Consider the following 21,055-nt stretch of genomic DNA (forward strand, 5'->3'; position numbering starts at 1 on the left):
ACATAACAATTAATCAGTGGAACAGCTTGACTCCAGAAGTTGAGGGTGCTTCATCACTTAAGGTTTTCAAGAGGAGATTGGACAGCTATTTGTCTGAAACAGTATAGGGTTTCCTGCTTGGGCAAGAGGTTGGACTAGAAGACCTCCAAGATCCCTTCCAATAAACTTTGTTATTCTCTTAAAATTTGCCATTAGCACAGGCATAATTTGGAGTTGGTGATGGGAGAAAGACGATCTTACAGCAACATCCTTCCAAGGAAATAACAAATAAGCCCTCTGTCAATAATAGCCTAGCAATGTAATAGGTATCATCCTTCCTAAGCAGTATCACAATGTCAGATTGATAGCATTTTGAAGCTATGATCAAAGGATGGACCACATCGGTTCTTCTCCATGAGATCATTTCCTTTTCCAAGTTGTACATTAGTAAATCAGTGTTTTTCAAACTTGGCAACTTTAAGATGAGTGGACTTTGACTCCCAGAATTCCCCAGCCAACATGGTTGGTTCACACATCTTAAAGTAAAGTGTGAAAAACACTGTCGTAAACTGAGTACAAAAAGACATACCGGTAAATGCATCTATAAATTTATATGTTTGAGAAATTGCATGTAAAAGGTATATTATTGTTTTTGCGAGGAAAATATGTGCATAGCAATAAAAATTTTATGATCTCATGTGTACTTTAAATGTGGCAAGTTACAAGAAAACTGAGGGCTTAAACTATTAGTGTTATATTTTCATTTTTAGTTATGATTTCATGAAGCATACTTTTTGTACAAATTTTCTCACTCTACGTGTTATAGATGAAGAGGAGGTGTTCAACCTTTTACAACAAATAAAAGATCACAGATTTATTACCTATTACTGAAAATAGCATCAATTTGAAGCTCTGCATAGACAACTTCATTAAGGAAAATTAATTGTGCCATAGTACTGTAATTCAGACTCATTATTGTGTCACTAAGCAGATAACATGGCTAACCAGGATTAATAGAGAGCCGATAGCAGAACAGACAGCCTCTGTAGCAATTTGATACTGCATTTTATTTTAAGCAACAAAGCTGTTTCCTGAGAATTCACATTGCAAGGTATATTCTGGAACAGAGATTTTTCACATTCTGAAATTCACTATCAATCCGGTTAAATGTTTCCAACCTGAAGAACTCTTTCTAAACAAAGCAAATCTCTCCTATGGATCTTTTTGGGTTTTTTTTAGAGGGTTTTGTGTTATTGTGGGGAAGAGAGAAAGAGAGAAAATGAGGATACATCACAATCAGCTTCTAAAGAAAACGTTTTGTCTATGATCTAACAAATCACAACAACTTGAATTATTGGTGCCTATTTTAACATGAATCTGATTCCTTTTATTCAAAAGATAATGCCAATCAGATTTCCATTTCTAAGACTTACAGTTTTAGAGATTCTGAAAGCACACTACAAGATTCAGTCTGCATTTTTCCAAGAAACTTTCCAAGATTTTTTTTTAATACCATTAGAACCACACTGAAACCATATTGAAGTCAAAATCAGGACTTCAGTAACATAAAATGTCACTAAGTACAATGATAAATTTAAGTATGTTCAATTTATTTAATTAAGGCTCAGTGACTAAAAAACAGAAACCTTGGAAATTGTGTACTGGAGCTGTATCTGCTTCAAAAATGATTCAGAAGTGTTTTCTACTTTGCTTGCCTGAAAATATAATCTCTCTCTACTCATCATTAAAGGAGTTCAAGTTTTTAGATTTCATATGACCTTGAAAAATACTGCTGGTTTGAAGTCTTTAGAGTGCAGAGAAGAGCAATAAAGACGATTAGGATGAAGATAAAACATCTTGGTTGCAGGAATTGGGTATGTCTAGTTTAATGAAAAGAAGGACTAGGGATGATGTGATAGCAGTCTTTCAATATCTAAAGGGCTGCCAGAAAGAATAGAGGGTCAACTTATTCTCTAAAGCACCTGAAAGCAGAATAAGAAGCAATGGATGAAAACTAATCAAGGATTCTAGGGTTCTTAGTTTTGTCATAGATATGATACAGAACAACATATTGTAGGGTAATCTTATAGGTTTCACACTTTAATTTATCTACTAATACAGAAAGAAGGAAACATTTGGAAGCAAGAAATGATAAATGATAAATTCTACTTGTCTCCAATTTCTCCTAATCCGAACTTTCATAATAGAAATCATTTAATTAATTTATTTAATCCATTTATACAGCTGCCCACCTCAAAGAAATGACTCTGAGTGTCTAACAATATTAAAAGCAGATAAAAATCAAAACATAAGCAGAACTTAAAACACACAGCAATGATGAAATTGTCAAACAGCCATTAACCAAGAAATGGGCTCCTTCACCCCTTTGAAGCGCCTAGGGTCTAGTATGGAATTGATTCATTACATCACATTTGTAAATATACTTTGTATGAGCCATTTCCTGGAGCAACATACTAGCCCAAACTATGAAATAAGACATTTGGGGCTTTTTAGAGTTGAGTAAAGGGGCAGATGCTAGAATCTGATGAATATATAAGATATTTTTGCTCAAACTTTTATAATTTTATCCATTGAAACAGAATATGGGGGAGATCGCAGTCTTATAATACATCTTCACATAACACATAGTTTATAGAATCACAGAGATGGAAGGGACCTTGGAGGTTTCTAGTCCAATGAAGGTTAAGCTAGATGATTCAGTACCATCGAGTGTGATGATTGCTAGCCATTTCGATAGAATTAGAGGGGCTTTCGTTCATGGAACTTTCTATTGTCTGCTAATCTTTATGGCCGCATTACATCTTGAGTTAAAAAACGTTGCTAAATTTTATTTATTCTATTTATTTATATATGCCAAATTTAGAGACCATACATCTCATTCACAAAGCAACTTTACAAGTTACTGTAGCAACTTTGCAAGTTCAGTCTTATTTACTATAAGCTTTTATCTACAATGATATTACTACTTACCATATTTTTTGGTCTATAAAACAGTCTGGATTATAAAATGCACCTAGTTTTGGGGAGAAAAACAAGAAAAAAAATCTGCCTCTGTCTCCCAGCAATTTGCCTCCTTGCAGCAAACAGCAAATAGCCTAGTCAGCTTCAGTACAGCCTGATTTAGCATGAGCAGCTGATTGGTGGTTGGATCTGCCTCCCGGAATACCACCTATCAGCTGTTCCAGGCTGCGGGGATCACCACCACGCATCACCACCATCGCAACCCATCGCTGCTGCCGTGTATTGCTGCCTCTGCGTATCCCATTTTTGGCCTCTGCGTGTCCCGTTTTCAGCCTCCGCCGCCCCATTTTCTGCTCATTCCAGGTGGCAGGGATAGGCAACAGCAGCAATCCCCACCACCTGGAACAAGGCCGAAAATGGGTGCACAGAGGCCCAAAATGAGATGCATGGAGGCCAAAAATGGGGCACGCGGACAAATGGCAGTGGCGATGGGCGACAATGGTGGCAATGGGCGATGGTGAACCCCACAGCCTGGAACCGCTGATAGGTGGTATTCCGGGAGGCAGATCCAACCACCAATAAGATGCTCGTGCTAAATCAGGCTGTGATGAAGCTGACCAGGATGTTTGCTGTTCGCTGCAAGGAGACAAATTGCTGGGAGGCAGAGGCCAAAGGGTGGGGACCAGTGGGTGGGCAGGGCTTCATCAACATTCACTGTATAAGATGCACAGACATTTCCACCCATTTTTGGGGTGGGGGGAAGTGCATCTTATACACCAAAAAATATGGTAACTGATTTTAGGAAAAATGTAAATCTTCCCTGATTTGATCTAGGTCAAGATTAGCATATGCAATTCCTACAGGTTTCCCTTCCTCTTCCCAATGTCTTGTGTGTTGAGAAAATAATGGTTAAGTCCAATGGAGTGACAGAGGATTTTGTCCTGTTGAGTTTTTGAAAAACTATTATGTTGAGAGTTGTCTATTACATTGCTAATTGTTGCCTTGTAAACCATTCTTGAAACTTACATGCACCCTTTTCTTGTCAGAAAGAACAAGAAAATTTGATTTAATTTGATCCTATTTGATCAAATTAAATCATGCAGAGTTGCAAACATACACAGATTCCAAGTTCAAGGGTACTTTTAATTATTGATGGTCTTGTACACAAAAATTAGATAATTGACACAACATATAAGGACAGACAAAGAAAGAAAAAAACCCTACTGGTTTTGAATGATGTTAGCTTGTGCTTAGTGGTATGCTAATAGAATTACTTTTTTCAGAGCAGATTTAAATCTTATGTTAAGAACGTATAAGGAAGTGCCCATGGGTGTAATATTGTATAAGAAGTTATTCTGAATTTATATGCTAAAGTAGATAGAGAATTTTAAAAGAAAGAATAGTGTCATGGATAACTAAACTATAAGAGATGCCTGTGCATTTTTGTTTGTTTATTCACTGAGATTTATTTCATCAAATATCAAGCTACACCATGGAACTTCCTCTGTAGTGTTGCTGGTTGGTTCCTATTATTTATTTCCTTTGACAGTGTTTACATTTTACCTAAAGAAAAACTAGGTTTTTTTGCACCATACCTGACAGTCTTTGTCTTTTAAGTCCAAACTGTTTGACACATTTGGAAATATTTAAACTTCAATTCAGAGTTGCGTATTCCCTGGTGCCCACATATTTATGGAAACTGAGTTCATTGTGTAGTCACCAAAGCTGAGAAGTAACAGTTCCTGCCTTGAAATCTTTTCTGTAGCCCACAGAGAAAAGAGGCATTTGATTCATTTGCCTAAAAACCATATATATTTCATTCAGAGGTTCCAAAAATTCAGACCGAGTATTTTTTTTTTATTGTATTATTAGTATCTTTCAGTACAGAATGGAATTTCAATTGAATTTCAGCCTCATGCACATCTGAGGCCTCCTAGCACTTATTATTCTCTAGCTATTATCAGTGGAGCTGTACTGAGAGCAGGACTCAAAGGAGATGCAGACTGTATAGATCTATTACTTTTACAGTGCAATTAATCTTGTTGACATTACTTATATAAATGTGGATTAAAATGCCTGGAAAGCATACTGTTGATTTCTATTGCTCATTAATATTGATCAAAGGTTGTTGTTCCCTTTTGTGTTAGAAGCTACTTAAAGATTATGTACAAAAGTGCTACTAAATTATTGATTTTTTTAAAAGAAGAACCTGAAGCCCAATGTGATTTAAACTAAAACTATGAGAATACTTACGAAACTTTCACAGTACTTAATTAATAATATCAATTAAAATAAAATCATGGTGGCATGTTTCTATATTTTAACTAATACTTGTCATATTTATTATGCATAGTGTCTCCTACAATGGAAGATCACTACTGGTCAAACTCTACATGTTACATTTCTATAATCATACAGAAATTACTAATTCATGGTCAAAGCTGATATTATACATCAAAATAATTATAAAGTAACTTATAAGGAGATGGGTTTTTTTTTATTATATTAGGACAAGAAATTCAATGATGTGTATTAAAGTACTCATCCTAAAAACCCTAATCTACAGTATGTGCAGCTCACTGCATATACTACATTCCCAACAGTGTCTCCCAAAGTTGTCACAAAAATTGTAATTTTTAATAGGACAGAAGATGAATATATACAGTACATAAGGTGCTACAGTACATAACAAAACTCATAATTTCAATCAACCTTACATTTTGTCCTTTTTAAGGTGTGATCCTGATTTGCTATTTAAAGACCAAGTGAGACCCACAATTGTGGTGCATTCCTGGTGTATGTTCATTTATTTATTTGTCTATTTGTTTGTTTGTTAAATTTATTTGCCGCCTATCTCATCTAGCTACTCTAGGCAGCTTTAATTAGTTTAATTAATTATAGTTTTTTTTTAATTTGCATCTTTGCATTACCTTTGCATCTTCCTTATTAAAGATGCCAGCTGGAGGGATTGGGAGTGGGGGGCACCGTTTTGCGGTGGTTCTCCTCCTATCTCTCCGACCGGTCGCAATCCGTGTTGACAGGGGGGCAGCGGTCGACCCCGAGGCGCCTTGTTTGTGGGGTGCCACAAGGGTCGGTCCTCTCGCCCCTCCTGTTCAACATTTATATGAAGCCGCTGGGTGAGATCATCCATGGTTTTGGGGTGGAGTTCCATCAGTACGCTGATGATACTCAGCTGTACATCTCCACCCCAGACCATCCCAACGATGCCTTGGAAGTGATGTCCCAGTGCCTGGAGGCCGTGCAGGTCTGGATGGGGAGAAACAGGCTTCGACTCAACCCTTCCAAGACCGAGTGGCTTTGGCTGCCGGCGTCCCGGTATAGCCAGCTGACGCCATCGCTGGTTATTGGGGGCGAATCATTGGCCCCCACGGAAAGGGCCCCTGAACTTGGGCGTCCTCCTGGATGCACGGCTGTCTTTAGAAGGGCATATGACGGCCCTGGCCAGGGGGGCTTTTTATCAGGTTCGCCTGATACGCCAGTTGCGCCCCTTTCTGGATCGGGACTCCCTACGCACAGTCACTCAAGCACTCGTCACCTCTCGTCTGGACTATTGTAACGCTCTCTACATGGGGCTCCCCTTGGGGTACACCCGGAGGCTCCAACTGGTGCAGAATGCGGCTGCGTGGGGGATTATGGGAGCGACTGGGTGCTCCCATGTGACTCCTCTCCTGCGCGAGCTGCATTGGCTTCCGGTGGATTTCCGGGTGCGCTTCAAGGTGTTGGTGATCACCTTTAAAGCGCTCCATGGCTTAGGGCCAGGGTACTTACGGGACCGCCTTCTGCCACCAATAGCCTCCCACCGGCCAGTTCGCTCCCACAGAGAGGGCCTCCTCAGGGTGCCGTCGGCTAGACAATGCCGGCTGGCGACCCCCAGGAGGAGAGCCTTCTCTGTGGTGGCACCTACCCTTTGGAACAATCTACCCCCAGAGATACGAGTGATCTCCGACCTCCGGACCTTTCATCGGGCCCTAAAAACTCATCTCTTTCAGTTAGTCGGTCTCTCTTGATTTTATGATTTTATGGTTGGTTTTAAATTTTGATATGGATTTTAAATTGATAAATTTTAAACTATGGGCCAAATTTAATTATTTTAAATCTATTTTTTAATCGCACTTATGTATAAATGTTTTTTATTTTGGCTGTTCACCACCCTGAGTCCGAAAGGAGAAGGGCGGTATAGAAATTTGAATAATAAATAAATAAATTAATTAATTAATTAATTAATCAAAAGGGAAAAAATGAAAATGTTTGTAAACAGAAGTTAAATAATAAAACAATAAATAGGCAATGACAAAAGAACACAGTGAGAATAAATACAACAATATTAAAATGATTTAAAAAGATAAAAGGGAGATAAAAGGAATGACTGACAGGCTCTCAAAAGCCTGTTAAGCATGTAAGAATCTATAGAGTATAGGAATATATAATACAAAATATTTTCAGATTATCCTATTAAAACAAGAATTTAATGAAAAAGAAAAGCTGTCTCTCATAGGGTGAGATTATTGTTAATGCTAATTTATTTGCAAGCAAGCCTTGGGCCTCGAAAAAAGAAATCTGAAGAGGAGTTTCCTGATGGAATTTATCATTTGTTACGTTCTAATAAAAAAGAACCTTAAATCTAAGGAATAAACAAACCTGTAAGTTTGATTTCATTTGGTTTTTCATGGCAAGGCATAGTTTTAAAAACAGTTTGAATATTTTTATTGCCTTTCTCAACAAAATTTTCCATGATATACACATTTCTAAAGTAATTTGCCTTTCACAATTCCTAATTTCCCCTAAAATGCTCTCCCCCACCCCCACCCCCACAAATCTGGAAGATTGACAAGCTACCCATGAGTTAGGAAAAAAAAAATCTACTATATTTGGGCAATGCCATCTATAGAAACATACAGGTTAGAATTACAGAAGCATGATGCTAATAAAACAATTACTTATTAGTTCTATCTGGCTTGTAGATTTTGCCAATCAAAATAGACTCTGGTTCTATTGCAAAAATGAAAACTAATCAGATTCATTAAAATGTAGCATAATAATACGATCAGCACTAATACAGTTGGTGGGCAACAATCAAACTAAAAGCCCAGAGAGCATTTGGATAAAATGGTTGTCAGGCCCTTTCAGATTGCAAGAATGGTTGGATCCCAGTATACCTTCAGGGACCATATATTTAAGGTATGGGGGCTACTACTACTGAAAAGGCCTAGAATGGATGTTCCTTTTAAATTTAAATGTAATATCCCAGGAAGATGGGGAGGGGATTGTTCATAAAAATGATGGTAAATCCTATATCCTGAGCCGTGGTGGCTCAGTGGTTAGACTGCAATATTGCAGGCTGCCAGCATTTTGATTCTCACCGGCTCAGTTAACTCAGCCTTCCATCCTTCTGAGGTTAGTAAAATGAGGACCCAGATCGTTGGGGGCAATATGCTGACTCTGTAAACCTCTTAGAGAGGGCTGTAAATCTAAGTGCTATTGCTATTGATATATTGGGAACTAGCATGTGGAAAACTATAAATGAATATTCACTTATAATATAAATGTAGATATATTGCTTTATATTTAAAGAGAGAGGTTCATTTGGAATTTAATATACAGGTAAGATAGCCTTTTGATTAATCTGTAGCAGCAGCTAATAGTCCTGTCCTTTCATGCTAACTCATTTTCTTCATTGATCTATATCCAAGCATTATCTAGCAATGTGTACAGTGGAGAACCAGTTCCTTTTAATTTTAACTTAATGATATAAAAATTGCAGATATAATGCAAATGCTACATCTTTTTCCTGTTTCTGCAATGCCATTTTTACCTTTTAATAATATTTAAATGTGACCTATTCCTGTTTAGATGATTTACAAACCTTCACGCAAGATTAGATGTATGATTTCTTTCCATATTTATATATACTGTATTTCCCTGAAAATATGACCTACTCCGAAAACAGGCCTGTGTCTAATTATAAGCCCTACCCAAAAATAAGTCCTAGTTAAGCCCCGTCCACCATCTGGTTGTAGAAGGTGGAGTGAGGGGCAGGCCTAAAAATTAAGCTAGGGCAGGCGGCAGCTGCCCCATGCTCCCTACCTGCCTACCTTAGGACTGCTGCAGTCAGGCCTCCTAAGCCCTGACACTTGTCACGCTACTGCCCAACTTCTTCTGCAGCTGCTTTCAGCCACTCACAACTGGACACCATGTGGCACATCACGACGATGCCACCACTCGCCGCAAAATACGGCAAGTCTCGTCGAATGGCAGCACTGGCACGACAAGCCTTGCAGTGTCATGCTGCGAGCCTCGGTATGATGAGTCATGCAGAGTCTGGCCACAAGTGGCTACGGAATAATTTGGGCAGCAACGCAGCAGGTATCGGGGCATGGGAGGCCTGGCTGCGGTGGTCCTAAGGTAAACTGGTAAGACGTCCCCCCAAAATAAGACCTGGTGCTTATTTTGGGGCTGAAAAATAAGGGAAACATGATATTTCTATACTTTATATGTTTCTTTGACAATGAATTTTAACAATGTTGAATTTTGAATCAATGCACTTAAAGTGTCAATAGTCTTTTTAATAAAGAAAATTGCAAACCATTTTAGATTATGAAAAATGCACAATTCTTGAACATTCCAGTCATTTTACTTAACAATAAACTGGTAAGAAATATTTATAACAATTAGAGATTTTAAATAAACTTTAAAAAAAACTTCTGATTTTTCAGAGAATAAGGCTTAATTTTCTAAACAGAGAACATAGTTATAAGCCACCCAGAGTCATTGGCTGAGATCGGTAGCCATAGAAATTGAATGAATGACTAAATAATAAATAAATAAATAAATAAATAAATAAATAAATAAATAAATAAATAAATAAATAAATGGTGTTATTGAGGGTTCCTTTCATATGTTTTCAAGCATGCAATCACTTTGTAAATATCTAAAACTATTGATTGCCAAAATATTCCAGCTAAAGTCATGATTTATCATTAAGAATAACTGGGGAAATGTGAAAATATTTAACACAAGTTTGGCATAGTGGTTAAGGCTAGAAACCCAAAGACTGTAAGTCACTGTCCTCCTTTAGGCATGAGGAAATTTTGATAAAGAAGAAGGTTGTAAAGAGAATAGGATTAAATATGGAATATTTTTCATGAACGGTTACTGAATATAGTAAGAGCAATAAGAGCAATAGATGATGAAAGAAACGCACAGATGAGAGTCATGCAATATTCCTTTGGTTACTCAATATATTTATAAATAAATATGCATCCAGTGCTCTGGTGACATTAGAAGTAAGGTGGTTATAGATATGAATGAAGACATACTTTTGTATGCAGAAAACATTGCCTTATTTGCTGACTATCTGAATAATTTATTGCAAGTGCTGACTAGAGGGATAGAGATCTGAAAATTAATGAAATATGAAGGCAATAGTGCTTGGAAAAAAATAGAGATAATTACAGATAGGTAGATAGTTACTGTAGACAGACAGACAGACAGACAGATGGAAAGGCAGGCAGGCAGGCCGGCAGAAATAGAGCAAGTTGAAGAATTTGACCATATTTATAGAAAGTTTACTATAGATGATAAAACAGAATAAGTCATCCATCTATAGAGCCATGTAGTCCTGATTCAATTAGCAGAGTAAAAGTTTCTGAATCTCCTGGAGCTTTTTTTCTTTATACAGGGAACCAATGCTTGCTTATTTGGTTGCACATTAAGAAAGGGGATTCCTTAGAATTTAACTCAATAGCATGTAGATGCTTTTCAGAAAATAAAGAAATCACAGATGTCAAATTCTGTGCTGCCTCTAGCGATTTACACTTCATGTAATAGAGTGGGAAATATGCTTAGTTACACAATTGCCAGGTGGTACTGCTGCATCAATTACTTACTAATTCCACACTGGATTATGCAGCAGTTATTTAAAAAATATAGTGCAATTGTTCAGTATTCATCCCTTTGAAATTTATACTGATCATAACTTTGTTTTAAATCTCATTTTTTAAAAAAACAAAAAGAAATTTAATTACGCATTGGCTTCGAACTTTGAAGAATATGGAGAATTAGATTAATGCATTATTGCTGTGTTTTGGTCGTGAAAAACCACACAAGTTAGATAAGCCTCAAATTAAGTGGCCAGCTCAATGTAGCTTTATGATACAGAGGAAACAACTATATTTTTTTATTTCTTCCTTTGTTTATCAATCCCTTCAGTGTGAATTTTCCCAATTCTTTTTTTTTCAAAACTTTAGCCTTGGAAGAGGTCATTTTTTTTTTAATTCAAGAAGAAACAAACCTGCCTAGAGAGAAATTCATCAATGTGGACAATTAAGCTTGAAATGTAGTGATCCCTTCCCTTACATTATTTACTTACTTGAAAAGAGAAGGGGCTGTTTAGCTTTTCTTCAAATAATTCTTGAATAGGGCTAAGATCTATTTAATTCAATGTTTTTTCAAACTAAGCAACATTAAGATGTGTTGAATTTAGCTCTCATAATTCCTTAGCCAGCATGGAACATATCTTAAAGTTGCCAAGTTTGAAACATATTTATTTACTTACATTCTAAAATTCTAGAAAGAATCTAATGCTGGGAAAAATTGAGGGCAAAAGAAGAATGGGACGAAAGAGAATGAGATGTCTGGATGGAGTCACTGAAGCAGTAGGCATGAGTTTAAATGGACTCCAGAGGATGGTAGAAGACAGGAAGGCCTGGAAGAATGTTGTCCATGGGGTCGCGATGGGTCAGACAGGATTTCGCAACTAACAACAATAACAACAAAAATCTAGATCAGTATCTCTTTCCTGCCTTAGCGTTCTGTTGATTACCAAGATATGTATATTGTAGAGTTCTAGATTTTTCAAATTATATCTCCCAGCATCTCCTACCATTGATGATACTCCAATGCATGTTGTGTATTATTATTAGGCAACATCTAAAGAGACATAGCTTACCTATCCCTGTTACTTACTTTAATTATATTATGTTAACATATGTTAATATAGAGCCTTCATCATCTGTTCCCAACCTTCATCAGCCATTCCAAAATTTTCATTAGTTTTTTTTTTCTTCTTTTTTTACTTCTCACAGTAGAATGGATGTCTTTAACCTTCAGTTATGTCACAGGTAGAATAATTTGTTTTGGTAAACAGTGCTTAATCTAAACCTACAACAGAAGCATACTTAGCTTAAAGCCCATGGATTTCCTATTCTGTTCTTTATCTAATTCAATTGGGTATGTTTATACTATATCCTTGGGGTTATAGCCAGAATTTTGGCTTCATCTAACTGCAAGATTAAGTAAAGCCATCAAAATCTGGCTGTTTCAAACAGGCCTTCGGGAATGATATATTATGGGGCGAATCCAGGGCCAGATTTAGATGAAAAGAGGCCCTAGGCTATTCCACTTATGAGGCCCTTTCACCAGTGGTGAGATTCAAATTTTTTAACAACAGGTTCTGTGGGCGTGGCTTAGTTGGGGGTGTGGCTTGGCAATCATGTGACTGGGTGGGCATGGCTAGCTGGTCACGTGACTGTGTAGGCGTGGCTAGCTCGTCATGTGACCGGGTGGGCATGGCTATGTGCATAGGGACTACTCAGAGGGCTGAAAAAAGTCACTTCTGACTGGACCTCGCACTTTTGACCGGTCCTCACACTTATGACCATCCTCACATTTATGCCCATGCAGCTTTCTTAACAACCATGTCACTCATTTCACAACTGCTTCTCTTCACCATGGTGACAAGATAGGGCAAAAACGTAAAATGTGAGGACAGTCGTAAGTTCGAGGACTGGTCAAAAGTGCGAGGACCAGTCAGAAATAACTTTTTCAGCCCTCTGAGTAGTCCATATGCATAAAAGGATACAGCAATAGAGAGGGATGAAGGAAGGGAAGGGAAATTAGAGTAGGAGGGAGGGTAAGAGAGGGAGGAAGAGAGGAGGAGAAGGAGAAAGGAAGAGGAAGTAGGGAGGAGAAGAAGAGGGGGAGGAAGAGAAAGTAAGAAGGAAAGAAAAGAGAGAGGTGGTAGGTTTGAGGAGAAAGATTGCTGTACAATAAAAAAGATGAAAGGGAAGAAAGCCAACCCCAAACAAATATAAAGATATTAAGATAAAGAATGAATTGTTAAACTTTAAAGAATAAAAGAGAACAAATATGAATAAATAGCAATAATTAGAAACACACATACAAACATACAATGTATTTTCTTTGAACAGAGTATTTGGCTGGTTCACAAATTTAAACAGTGTTTAGTCATTTCAATTAAATTTACAATTTCTATATTTCCTTTTTGCCATATTTATTCCTCATCTATTTTTGTAAAAAACCAATATTACCCTTCATCCTCATCTCTAATCTTAATCAAATTCAATTTTTCCCTTCTATTCTATATTATACCCCTTCCCATTGTCATCTATTTTTATATCCATCCTCACATTGGTTAATTATGTAATATTAGTTGTTTAATATAAATTCAACATTTTAATATAAATCAATTAGTTATATAACTACCTTTTTTGTATATTAATCAATATGAACATGAATACTCCAATTATTTCCATGCAATCCAATTTCTTACAAATCAATTAATTATATTTACCAATAATAATAAACCAAATAATTTCCCCCATATATTCCTCCAAACCACAACTTAACCATTTCTGCTTTCAGAAATATACAATTAATAGTATCTCAATTATTACAATTCCCTAGTTAAATAGAGCTTTTTTTCTTTTGTGTTTTAAAATCCTGAACTCTCCTCTTTTTCCCTAAATTTCCCATTGTTTTCACCTACATTTTTTGGTGAGGAAAAAGAAAAGAATTCTGCCTGCCTAATTTTCCAACCTTGCAGCAACAGCAAAGCAGTTTCAGTTTCGTTTCTCAGCATAGCTACGGGAAAAAAAAATCAGCACTCTTTGCAAGGAAGCAGAAGAGCCCTGAGCAAAACAGCTGAGACAAATCAGCCGGGAGGCCAATTAGCCTATGCTGAAGCTCCGTGGGCCAATAAAATTACAAAAAAAACACCGAACCCTTTGTTAAATTGCTGGCTCCCCCGCCCCTCGCCCACCACTATTTATTGGCAATAAATAGTGGTGCGGAGGGGCGGGGCAAGCCAGCAATTTAACAAAGGGTTTGGCTGCACCACTGGCTCTAGGGCGGCCCTTTGAAGCCCCGTGGCATGAATTTGAAGGTTTTTTTTCCTCTAGCCATTGGAGGCAGCAATAGATTGGGAGTGGGTGGGGTAAGCGAACGGCCGGCGATCCAACAGAGCAGAGAGTGAGGGTGAGTGAAGGCGTGGAAGCTACTTTCTCCATCCTGCTCTCTTGCGTCCGGAGCCGGTGGGGAACCACATGGCAGCCCACGTGGATCCCAGGCAGTGGAACTCAGGCTAGGGAAGGGGTGGGCAATTGTGGCTCTTTTACAACCTGTGGCCTTCAACTCCCAGAATTCCTGAGACAGCCAAGCTGTCTCAGGAATTCTGGAAGTTGAAGTCCACAGGTTGTAAAAGAGCCACAATTGCCTACCTCTGGCTACGGTAGGCTGGCGCCGCGCGGGTGGGAGGCGAGGGGCGGGCGAGCCAGCAATTTAACAAAGGGTTCGGCCGAACCCCCTAGAACCCCCAGAATCCCACCACTGTGTAGGCCCCTCTTGATCTTGAGGCCCTAGGCTGAAGCCTAGTTAGCCTATAGGAAAATCCGGCCCTGGGCGAATCCTTTCAGCAGTAGCAATGTTATATGAAAAATTACATTTTGATAAAATAGGTTTCTATGAATTTCATCCCGGGCATTGGAGAATTTTCCAACCTTGAAAGTGGCCACTCCCATTTCCTGATCTAAAAAAAGTGGAATTTCTCAAATGCCTTTCAGATAAAGTAAGTGCCAGAGGCCTGTTTTCTATCTGTGAAAATGTTCTTCTTTGGTTAAAAAAAAATCAAATATACTGGGATAGTTGAAAAATATATCAACAAAAATGTGACACAGAACATTGATCAATTTATCTGAAAAGCTTATTAGTGTATGAGTGAATTAGATTTACAAGAGGGTTTTTCAGTATTTCATTTGTGTTTTTAAAACGTTCTTTCAGGGCCATGTCTCCCTAATCCCTGCCATAATGGTGGAACATGTGAAATCAGTGAAGCCTACAGAGGAGACACGTTCATAGGCTACATCTGCAAATGTCAAGCTGGATTTAATGGAATACACTGCCAGCACAGTAAGTTTTAAAATGGTATTTACCTTTCCTGCTTGATGAAGAAATATCTAGAACTACTATTCTGCATAGTTATCTAATTACTGCATGTGTTTGACTCAGCAGATCTGTTTGGCTGTAACTGTGGATGTGTCTGAGCATCAGAATTTTTACTGGACAGTTCCACAAGATTATTTGCAATTTCTTTCTATTTTTATTGCAATTCCAGTAGGAATCTTCATGCTTGAGTCTTTTCCATAAAATAAAGATAAGATTCTTTCTTTCTCTTTTTCTTTCTCTTTTTTCTCTCTCTCTCTTTCTTTCTTTCTCTCTGTGTCTTTCTTTCTTTCTATCAGAAAATGGGATATTGCAATCTCCAATTTCAAGGCTTTATCTTGATGTTGTCAGCAGTTCATTCAGCTAATGATGGCTGAAGATAAAAGGACTTGTTAAAAAGTAGATATTTATGCTAATAGGTTTCCTATATTCTCTATTTCTGCTCATTTTAAAACTAATCCAAGACAGGTGCTGTTAGCCATGTTATTTAATTCAATAGGAAGTCTTTCCCGAGGGCTTTTTTAATAGATGTTCTGGATTTTTCTACCATTAGTTAAATGCACAGCAACATTTCTACCTAAAATGTATTACAGCCAGTCAGGAAAAGTAAATTATGAGTTGAAGAATTTTATTTTACTTTTTCTCCTTACTCTGGAATCAAACAAAGGAATTCTTTGCATCTGTCTTTACACAAAAAGAAAAACAATTGTCCAACCTATCAAGAGCAGCACCCTAGGAGACAGAATCAGAATGCAAGTCAAAATTAGGCGAGAAAATTGTAAGAGAACACCTATACATTCTAGAAAAGTTCAAATCATCAGATGGTTATATCCCAGGGTTCTGAAGGAACTGACAGATGTGAACTTGAAATTATTGAACAAAATATTTTAAAGCTTCTGGAGCATCAGGGAAATATCAGAGGGAAAAGGTTGATGCGTCTCCAATCTACAAAAAAAATGGGAGGGGGAGGAGGATCCAGGGAATTACAGACCAAACAGCCTGACATCAATATCTAGGAAAAATCCTGAAAAAGAGAATGAAACAGTGCATTTGTGAGCAAAACAATTACTAGAAGCCAGCGTGAGTTTGTCAACAACAGATCATATCATTTGATGAAACTGACTTCTGCCTATTTCTTGATAAGATAGAATAATGTGGGGTAGGGAATACCACCAACAGATGGATTTGCAACTGGCTAACCAACCATGCTCAGTGGGTAGTCCTCAATGGAACTACATTTATCTAGAGGGAAATATGCAATGGTTCTGTTTGGCCCAATACTCTTCAACATTGTTCTGTTTTGGCCCAATACTCTTCAACGTTTTCATAAATTATCTAGATCAGGGGTGTCAAACTCACGGTCCATGGGCTGGATGTGTCACATGCTGGCTCTGCCCCACCTGGTTTAGCAAAGGGGGGAAAGTCCCGATACGTCACGTGACACCACCATGATGATGCGAGTTTGACACCCCTGATCTAGATGAAGCGATAGAAGGGAAACTTCATCAAAGTTACAGATAACACCAACCTGGGGGAGAATAATTAACACTTTAGAAAATAGACTCAAGATTCAAATGTATCTTGACAGATTTGAATGTTGGGCCTTATTCAACAAAATGTAATTCAGTACTGAGAAATGTAAGGTCCTACATTTAAGGGAAAAAAACCAAATGCACAAATATAGAATACTGGCACAGCAGTAGTAACTGTGAGAGGAATCTAGAGATTCCAGTAGATCACCATTTAAGTATAATCCAGTAGGGTGCTGCAACTGCAAAAAATGCTAATGATCTAAGTTGCACCAATAAAAGGATAGTTTCAAGATAGTGTGAAGTGATTGTACTGCTTTACACTGCACTGGTGAATCTATATCTACTGGGATCACTTTGATTAGCACAATACAAAAAATATTTTGAGACTCTAGAAAGAGTGCAAATAACTGCAACAATAAATAAGGGATCTAAAAGCTAAAGCATATGATGAATGATTGAGTGAACTCGATGTGTCTAGCTAACAAACTGAAGGACTAGGAATGATATGATAGCAGTCTTCCAATACTTGAGGGGTTGTCACAATTTATTAAGCAATTTATTCGAATTGCTTAAACATTACAAATTTGTAATGTACTGTGCTGTAATTACATATTTGTTTTCTCATTACAGTACTGATCAGGTAAGGCATGGATGTTGGGGAAGACTCCATAGATGGTATGTGCATAAATTGGGGAGTTTCCAACACAGACCTTGGACAGCTTATCCTTTTATTCTTTGTCATGGTGAAAATCATATGACATTCTCTGTTAGGTCAGCCTTTTCTTGACCAGTACATAACTATTACATGACCTGGCATGATGTTTCTTATCAGGTAGCGGTCATTCTCTGATTTTGATATACTGTTTCCCTATGACTTGCTGCATTACAATTTTCATTTCTGGTGGCTGGTATCCACATCTGTTCTAATGGTTTTTTATTTTTCACCCTCATTTGTATGTCTGAATTTTTCCTCAGGTGCAAATTCCATTCATCTATTTCTCCCAAGATTTTATTTCTTATAAAATTTAAAAAGGCAGTATATGATCTGGAGCAATTGTAGGCTTGGATATAGCACTTGTCAGAAACACCTTCAGCCAAATGCATATTTTCCCAAGATTGAGTGGTTTTGCCACATGAGCCTAGGGGAAAATATGCTTAAAATATGCTACTTAATAATTTCAAACAGAAATCTGCAACAAAGTGTGAAAAAGAATACCAGAATGAACTTTACTACTTTAGCCAAAACTATGCAGCTGAACTTGTAGACTTTCTAGACATTTCTAGAACATACGTAATTCATGCATTTAACTTTACCACCCTATTAAACTTTGTTTTACTATTGAATTTCTCTGTATCCATTTTTTCTTGGAAATATAGACATTTAGAGACAATAAAAAAGCTAAGAAGCAAATAAAAAGACCAGAATACATTGTCTCCAGCAGTCAATACCCTGATCAGCAGGGATTAACACTGGACAAACAATCAAGGAGAAACTAATATCCTAATCAAGAAAGTACCAAGGAGAAACCACTTTCCAACAAAAAAAAAATGGCAGGCCAAGTTACTGCATATAAATAGAGAGCAAACTCCAGTCACCTGCACTGATGATGTTATTTTGTGGGGGTAATGAAACATATGCAAGCAAACAACTAAGTTCAGAGGGCACCAAGGTCTCCATACTTCAATCCTGAGCTCAGATTTTCTCTTTTATTGGAATAGATTTTAGTGCTGTACAAAGGACAATGATGTTATCATTTATTTGACAGTTGTTCATAGGGCATTCCCAGATAAAGGGCTTCTAAGGCTGCCTATTTTATCTTAATTGATTTTTAAGAAATAAAGATAAAGGATTAAATGCTGGGGGAAAATGGGTCAATTACAAAAGTAGGCATGGTAACAGTACAATTAAAGTTTTGTCAGATTTTTTTAACAAACGATATCAAGGATAAGAACTATGTATACAATTTTCATTGTATGGATTATTACTTGTGAAAGTAAAATTTAGGTTTTATCAATTTTGTTTAAGTAGATTTGGTCTGATTATTAACTAAAATGATAAAGGGAACAAGTCAATGTCATGCGTTCAATTTCAAATAATAGTAGAGTTTCCATTATGAATTTTCCATTGTGAATTTTTGGGGTGACATATTAGTTTACACATTTTACACAGACATATTAGTGTCTTTTGAGTACATACACTTTAACTATATAAAATGTATTTAATATCTCTTTAAAACTGAGGCGACTAAAACTTGTTTCTAGTTTGGCCTTGGTCTAATTCAGGGGTGTCAAACTCACATCATCATCGTGTCGTCATGTGACGTATCGGGACTTTTTTCTCCTTCACTAAACCGGGCAGGGATGGGGCCAGCATGTGTCACATCCGGACTATGGACCGCAAGTTTGATACCCCGGTCTAATTCATACAAAAAAATATTTTCTCTTCCTAAATATGGCAGCAGTTCTAGCTTCTATGCAGTTGACATCCTGCCTATTCTCTGCATAAAATCTCTCTCTCTCTCTCTCCCTCCCTCCCTCCCTCCCTCCCTCCCTCTCTCTCTCTCTCTCTCTCTCTCTCTCTCATATATATATATATATATATATATATATATATATATATATATATATATATATATATATGCAAATCTTGGTGCATTCGGGTCTTTTTCCATGTAAGATTGAGAGTATCTTGGTGATCTTTCGACGAGGTCCCACTAGTCATCTTCAGGCTGGTGTCTTCGACTTCATGTTTGTGCAAGGAAAGCATGATCGGAGATGCTGTCTCTCTATAAATACCGGTGGAGAGGTGTGAAAATCTACGAAAACAAATATATATACATATATATATATATATGTGAAAGAGAGAGAGAGAGCACCAATTTTCTTCAGTCTTTGTACCACTTCTTCAATGAAGATAAGCTCTCTATATGTTGATCGGATATCAATTCAATGCGTTAAGCAAGGCTATTGCTTAATGCATTGTAAGCCATTCTGAGTCTCCGGAAAAGGGCGGCATATAAATAAAAAAAAAAATACAGTTTGACAAAAACTGCTAAATTAAACAAAAGCTTCAACTAAACCCAAACCTTCTGAGATCAGCAAAAAAATAAATTAAATTAAAAAATGGAGAAAGTTTGCTTAAAAACAGACTGCCAGGAGCACTGTGCTCATATTGTTCCTTTTGTTAAATTGCTATCATTTCAGAAAAGCGTTAAATTATTGTTGTGAAAGGAAGAGGGTAATAACTTCAGCTTTAAAAAAGATGTTTACCCAGCAAAATGATCATGTTTTAATAGAATAATTTAAATGGGTAAACAAATCTACAACAATTATGTAAATTTAAGCTTCATTCATACTTTGTGTTTAGAAACTATCCATGCTTTAATATTTAGATATTTAAATATCTATTTAAATTTAAATATTTAATATTTAGTTGAAATAAAACCAAGTCCAAATATTAAATTGTAGTTACAAAGTTTAATCAACAATGAAATTAAAATGTAATTGATTTGTATAGTTATCGCAGGTGTTCAGAACCTGCAGTTTGTGCTTGTGTGTCATGTCTTTGTGTGAATGATTAAAATAGTGTATATCATTGGCACAGTGACATCATGATATATGTGACATCAAACCTCCCTTCCTAACCTTTCCTGTAGTTACCCATAGACAGAGTCATCACAGAATTTGTTACTTTTGTTAAAAACAAAACAAAACATTGTGCTATGGTGATGAAGGTTCTGATGTTTTCTTATCACAATACACGATACACATAGTCCAGCAACGGCACAATGTTGATTCTATTACTTCACCATACAGTGTATTTGGGGCACAGATATAGGGAATCCTCATACTACATCATTTTGCACAACACTCCATCTTTGACGATTTCCATCTTTGACAATTATAGTGTTGAAAATATCACAGGTCATGTCAGGCAAGGAACCTTGGGGGAATCAAGGAACACGCCTGTATGCAAACGGTGCTGCAACATCACGGTAGTCTCTAAAGTACACAGATGGATGTTTATACCGTACATCGCTTGGTGCTTGATTGAATTTTAGAATTCAATCTAAAATTGTGGGTTAATATGGATTTTTTTTTTTTTGCTTTAATTTATATGCCACCCTTCTCCAGAAACTCAAGGAGGCTTACAATGCGTTAAGCAATAGCCTTCATACTTTTGTATATTTATAAAAGTCAGCTTATTGCCCCCACAATCTGGGTCCTCATTTCACCTACCTTTGAAAGGATGGAAGGCTGAGTCAACCTTGAGCCTGGTGAGATTTGAACTTGCAGTAATTGCA

General features: G+C 37.1%; 1 protein-coding gene across 1 annotated transcript in view; it reads left to right on the plus strand.

The window, feature by feature from the left end:
* EDIL3 (EGF like repeats and discoidin domains 3) overlaps window positions 1-21,055 on the plus strand; it is a 248,707-nt gene that overhangs the window by 130,619 nt on the left and 97,033 nt on the right. Inside the window, exon 3 of the mRNA XM_070935775.1 lies at window positions 15,058-15,186. Within this exon, the coding sequence (XP_070791876.1) occupies window positions 15,058-15,186 (129 nt within the window). The remainder of the gene's footprint in view (window positions 1-15,057; window positions 15,187-21,055) is intronic.

This window comes from Pituophis catenifer, unplaced genomic scaffold (assembly GCF_029215685.1).
Source record: "Pituophis catenifer annectens isolate HBS135680 unplaced genomic scaffold, rPitCat1.0.hap2 SCAF_2, whole genome shotgun sequence".
Taxonomy (NCBI): Eukaryota; Metazoa; Chordata; class Lepidosauria; order Squamata; family Colubridae; genus Pituophis; species Pituophis catenifer.